Raw genomic sequence first — 5918 nt, forward strand, 5'->3', positions numbered from 1 at the left:
TTAGACCGTTAACAGCCAATCCTTTAGTTGGGATCGGCAGCGACCAAAAGATTATATTTTGGATTAAGAAAAACCAATACACATTTAACAAAAATGAAATATTTGAAAAGAATTTGAATTAGAGATAACATTTGGTTGATGAAAATTTGTTTTTCACAAGAATTGAAATGCGTGCCGCTAAGCGTATCCCTCATCCCATTTTTACTAAGCGTACCCCTCTCTCAAGTTTTATATTTATACAATTCAAATATCTTTTGTTCTTATTTTGTTATCTTATGTTATTATCGTTTTCAAAACACATTTTTAAGAATATTGTTTACACTTTTTAAAACGATTCTTTGTTTTTTTTATAAATAGGAAAAAAATTATTTTTTTTTCTTACTTAAAATATTTTTTTTTTGATAATTTAATAATATATTTTTTTCTATAATTGTTTAGAGAGTGTTTTTTTAATAGTTTTTAAAGCTGGTTTGTATTTTTTAAAACAAATTTTTTAATGTTTGCTAATAAAAAAAAAAAAAGAAATAGCGTATTTATGTAATAGACTGCACAAATTTTGTTTTATAAAATGAAAAAAAATGTTAGAGAAGAGTAACATTACCAGCGGTGGACACATACCCAACGCCGGTCATGTTACAAAGTCAGACACATACTCAATGACATTGCCTGATGCGTTAACCAGCGTCAAAAACATTAACCAATGCAGTAGGCAGGCGCATTAAACGGCTTTATATGCGTTAGCTAACGTCGGTTAACACGTTTTGAGCCTGTTAATGTGTCTGCCATTCGATGCGTTAGAGAGTTACGCATCCGACTTCGGTTAGCGCGTTCGATGTTGGTTCAGGCATTTGATGTCAGTTAACGCGTTGAACATCGATTACGCGTCCAAAATCGGTTAAGGAGTCCAAATTCGATTAATGCGCCCGGCGTCAGTTACCCGTTAACGTGTCCGGTGCCCAAGTCGAATAACACGCTTGGTGGAGGGATTTGTGAAATCCCTTAAAGTGAAGAAATTTGATAAAATTAAATTTGCCAACCAAAAACATTGAAAATGAAATTGAAATCAGTTCTACTAAATTCGGCGAACCAAACACATTAGAAGGGGTTTAATTTCTTGTTCCATTGAACTTCTTTGAACTCCGAGAACCAATCGCGTCCTATATCACTCCATTTAGGGGTGTTTACAGTCTGGTTTTCACGGTTTTTAGGTCAAAGCGTAAACCAAACTGTTAGTAACCATTTTTTATTCTTGTAAACCTAAACCAAACTGTAGAGCTCTCAGACCGAACCGAACCGAACCAAACCGTTAAGTTTGGTTTTGGTTTGAACATGTTGGGTTTTTATACAAAATGCTTAAAAATAAGATATGATAAATTTATAGTGAAGTTGTGAATAATTTGCAAAAGTTAACATATTTAAATATATGTTAAATATGTTACTTCAATTTTAAACCCCTAAATATTTAGAGAATGAAATTGCTAATCAAATACAACCCCACAAATTCATAACCAAATTACCCTTTTAAATTCTCCCCCAAAAAAGTTTAGATTTGAAGATGTGGTGATAGAATCTCAACATCAACAAACCCATCTCTCTCTTTTCCTTGTTGTTCCTGGTAATTTCTCTTATTTCTTATTCTAGTTCTCCATCTGATTTGGTAAAATGGTTAAAACATTAAATAATCAAATATCTTTGAATCCAGAAGCATGTAAAATATTTAAATTAGGTAGTGGTCAAACTTTGCTTGCTTATTCAATTCGTCATGTGCCCTCCACATTCTTCTGGATTCTTCTATATTTTGCTGTCAATTTGCATATATAAGTTTTTATAATTCAAATTAAATCCAGTTTTACATAGAAAAATAAAATAAAATAAAAGCTAGAAAATTAATTTCTGATTTGGGTATCTCAGGCTTCTCCGTCTCCTTGATCATTATTTAAAAAAAGGTTAGATAATCATATTTTTCAGGGTTTTAATGTGGGTGTTGGGTGATTATTCATTTGAATTTTTGCAAGAATTCCGATGGGTGTTTTTTTGTTTGATTGAAATTGCAGAAATATTAAGTGAAAGGCAGATAGAGAGAGAGGAAGATGGAGGAAGAGAGAGAGGCAACGAGATATTGGTGCCATGCTTGTTGTAGAGTTGTTAATCCGATAATGGAGGTTGAATCAATCAAATGCTCAGTGTGTCAAGGCCGATTCATGGAGGAGATGGACAGCGTAAGCACGGATCACCGCCACGAAGACGCTAGTCCCGACATCGACCGTGGTGTTGCCTTCTGGGCCCCCATCCTGCTCGGTATGATGACCACCCCGCTCCAAAACCGAAGGCTTAGACAGCTTGGGGCCGATGAGCAAACCGACCGAGAAAACCGCCCTGAGGGAGATCCGGCGGAGCTGGACCCTGAGCCGGAGGCGTTGAGGCGGCGGAGAAGCACCGCTGCCATCCTCCACCTCCTTCATGGTATTCGGGCTGGACTAATGTCTGAGCCCGAGAACAATGAGAGTGGAGGAGACAGCCGCCACGAAGGGGGGCGGGTTATTCTCATCAACCCGTTTAGCCAAACGATCGTTGTCCAAAGCGGCAATGGTGGTGGCAATCCGTTTGATACCCGTAACTTGTCGGAAAACCACCCGTTCGGTTCTTTTGGTGATTACTTTTTAGGACCTGGTTTAGAGCAGCTCCTGCAGCATTTAGCTGAAAACGACCCGAACAGATATGGGACACCCCCAGCCCAAAAGGAGGCTGTCGAGGCGATGCCAACGATCACAATAAAAGAAAATTCAATCCAGTGTTCGGTTTGTTTGGAAGAATTTGAAGTTGGAACCGAAGCTCGGGAAATGCCATGTAAACACATTTTTCATGGCGATTGCATCTTGCCATGGCTCGAACTTCACAGTTCTTGTCCTGTTTGTCGGTACCAGTTGCCTGCCGACGAATCAAAGATCAACCGAGAACAAGAAGGGTCAAGGGGCAACTCAAATTCAAACCGCGACACGGGGAACGGAACAAATAACCAAGAAAGAGGATCTCCAGGATCCCTCCCTTGGCCTTTTAGTAGTCTGTTCTCGCCACCAGCAGGGTCTATTAGACCAACTGCTTTGACGAGATCAGCTTCAGGGTCGTCACCACCACCACGTTCAGACCCTGAAGCTGATCGTCAAGAAGACAGTCATTAACATCTCTACAAAGGGTGCCATATCGCGCTTCTCTCTGTATCTTCCTGTTTAAACCTATCTTCCATTGTAAAGCATCTCAACAATCGTGTTTATTGATTTTGTGATGTTTGGATGTATTTATCCGTGTAATCTATAAAACAAGTTACCGTCATTTATAAAACCTCAAATTATTGGTCACATTTTATTGTTTGTTGTTGGCTGTGACATGGCCTTGGACCATATGCAAACTGTCAAAAACATTGTCGGTTCAGCAAGTACAAAAGTGGGTAATCTGTTTATCACGTTGTAGATGTGTTTGGACCCACGAATGTTTTTCAGAATCTTCTAGACCTTTCATAAATTTCTTCACACTTCGACCTTTTTTTTATAACTAGCATAACTAGCGAGATGACTGTCTTGGTTTTTGAACCAAAGGTGTCCCAACAGTTTTATGTCTTGGTGTATTTGAAAAAATAACGTCACTTATGATTATATGGGTGATTAATATTTGACGATCGTTAAGTAGGTAAAATATTAAATATCCAAAGAAAATTGCCTTCTGACAAAATAGCCATAGCTCTGTAAAATATCAAAAGAAAGACAACATTGCCTTCTCTCTTAATATTCATTATAATGTAAAATAACCAAAACATTCATTATAGTAGGTAAAATATCCAAACAAAATTGCCATCTCTCTTAACATTCATTAAAAGTAGGTAAAATATCAAAACAAAACTGCCATCTCTCTTGATAGCCATTATAAGTAGGTAAAATATCAGAAAAAATAAATTGCCTTCAAACGATGCCAAAACTCTGAAAACCCATAACCCCTTACTTAACAGTCACAATCTTCACTATAGACTCCGTCCCAATACGATGCAAAGCCACAACCGCATCACCAATCTCACACAACCCTTTCTCCTTAGCATGCTTCAACGCGAACTCGATCGCCTCTTCAGTCAACTCGTCACACGAAGCTCGAGCCGAACCCGCAATCAAAACCGGGACCAAACCCCTGTGGATCAAACCATGCCGAGCCGGTGACTCATCACTACACGACCAATCAAACGAATCCGTCTTGATTTCCGGGACCACCACCGACAATATCGGCATCCCGGGTCGATACTTAGCCTTAGACATGAGAAGGATGCTTTTGGCATGTTCACCCAACAGCTTACGAACCTCAACAAGATCCGAGCCTTTTCTAACAAACGACAAAGCAATCATATCAATCTTATTAGGAACACCCCACTTCATAATATCCTCTTTGTCTTTTTCAGTCAATGTCGGGAGATCCACAACCACTCCCGGGATATTAACGTTTTTGCGTTCACCGCAGTGTTCTCGCACCGACAACGAACCAACCCGTGTTCAGTGTCACAAGACAAGACGGTGAACGAGATGGTCCCGTCTGAGCATAGGATGACACTTTGTGGTTTTACATCATAAGCTAACTTTTTGTAACTCACGCAGATTGTCTTGTTGTCACCTTTAAGAGTGTAATCGGTTGAGATGGTGATTTCTTGACCTTGTACCAGTTGCACCGGCTTGTTATCTTTTAGAAAACCGGTTCGAATCTCGGGACCCTAAAGTAAAACAAACAAAATTAGTAATTGCACAAAATAAATATAAAAAAAAAAATTCCTATGTCTTTAGTCGAATCGTTTTATTACAAAATATTAAACAAATTTAAGATTGATCAAAATTCCTTTGAATAATCGTTGAAAGAAAACTATAATCGAGAATTGTTTATATGGTTCGATATAACGGTTTTTATCATTCTAAATCGAAACAAAACCTTTAATATTAAAAACCAAACCAAACTGTTATTGATTGGTGAACAAAACTCAAATTGTTGGTTTTATTTGACAATTATAAAGTGCATAAAGTACGAATGAAATAATAAAACAATAATGTTTCGGCAGTTAAAACTTCATCTTATTGATTGGTGAACAAACCTCAAATCAAGTCTAACTTAAAATAATCAAAAGCTCAAGTAAAACATAAAATAAAGATGTATGCCCAAAATCCCACGAAACAAATTGATTCAGTTTATAAAATTCCTGAATTGACTGACCAAAGGTTTCAAACCGAAAAGGACAGATAGTTTTTATATTGAAAAAGAACGTTTAGAAGGTCATAATAAATAAAATATAAAATAAATAGATGTTGTCAAAATCAGTATAATTTAAATCAATCAACTTAACAAACTGTAGCGTTGACGTTGATCACAAGCAACAAACAATCAAAACTAATTCAACTAATTAACGAGTACCAGAACTTACTTTGGTATCAAGCATAACCGCACAAAGAATGCCAGTATTATTCATGGCGGTACGGAGACTATCAAGCGTCTCCTGATGATACTCGAACGACCCATGCGAGAAGTTAAACCGAGCAACATTCATCCCCGCCTTCAAAAGCTTTTCAACCATCTCAACCGACCTAGAAGCCGGTCCCAAAGTGCACACGATTTTCGTCTTGGGCCTCCTCATGTCGTCGACTTGCAAGCTAAGATCAAGCTTCATGTGCTCCATTAGATTTCTGAACAATTGGACGGTGGTTGTGTATGAGAATCGAACGAGGGTTGATTGATGGTGTATTTATACCCAAATTAGTTGTAATAATTTTGGTTGCATGGGATATGCGAATTTATGCCATAAATTGTTTTTCTTTTTCTCCAAGTTGTCTTTTCGTTTTTTAGAATGTTCTAAAAGGAAATTGGAAATTGTCTTGTAAGAAAACCTTTCGACTAGAATT

The 5918-nt window shown here is 37.6% G+C and overlaps 1 protein-coding gene and 1 pseudogene across 1 annotated transcript; one reads left to right on the top strand and one right to left on the bottom strand.

Annotated features, from left to right (window-relative positions):
- The first annotated feature begins 1869 nt into the window (after nucleotides 1-1869).
- Nucleotides 1870-3346, top strand: LOC143550252 (E3 ubiquitin-protein ligase SIRP1-like). The gene is made up of 2 exons (XM_077040939.1): nucleotides 1870-1946; nucleotides 2055-3346. The coding sequence occupies exon 2, from the start codon at nucleotides 2091-2093 to the stop codon at nucleotides 3177-3179; it is 1089 nt and encodes a 362-aa protein (XP_076897054.1). The 5' UTR covers nucleotides 1870-1946; nucleotides 2055-2090; the 3' UTR covers nucleotides 3180-3346.
- Nucleotides 3347-3989: 643 nt separating this feature from the next.
- On the bottom strand, nucleotides 3990-5709 carry LOC143550270 (pyruvate kinase, cytosolic isozyme-like; annotated as a pseudogene).
- Between the last annotated feature and the right edge of the window lie 209 nt (nucleotides 5710-5918).

This window comes from Bidens hawaiensis, unplaced genomic scaffold (genome assembly GCF_021521415.1).
Source record: "Bidens hawaiensis isolate Kalapana, Puna unplaced genomic scaffold, B.hawaiensis_p1.1 tig00015978_1, whole genome shotgun sequence".
In the NCBI taxonomy this organism is placed as follows: Eukaryota; Viridiplantae; Streptophyta; class Magnoliopsida; order Asterales; family Asteraceae; genus Bidens; species Bidens hawaiensis.

Coding starts and splice junctions, on each gene's coding strand:
- LOC143550252 (XM_077040939.1), top strand. CDS start 2,091: ATGGAGGAAGAGAGAGAGGCAACGAGATATTGGTGCCATGCTTGTTGT.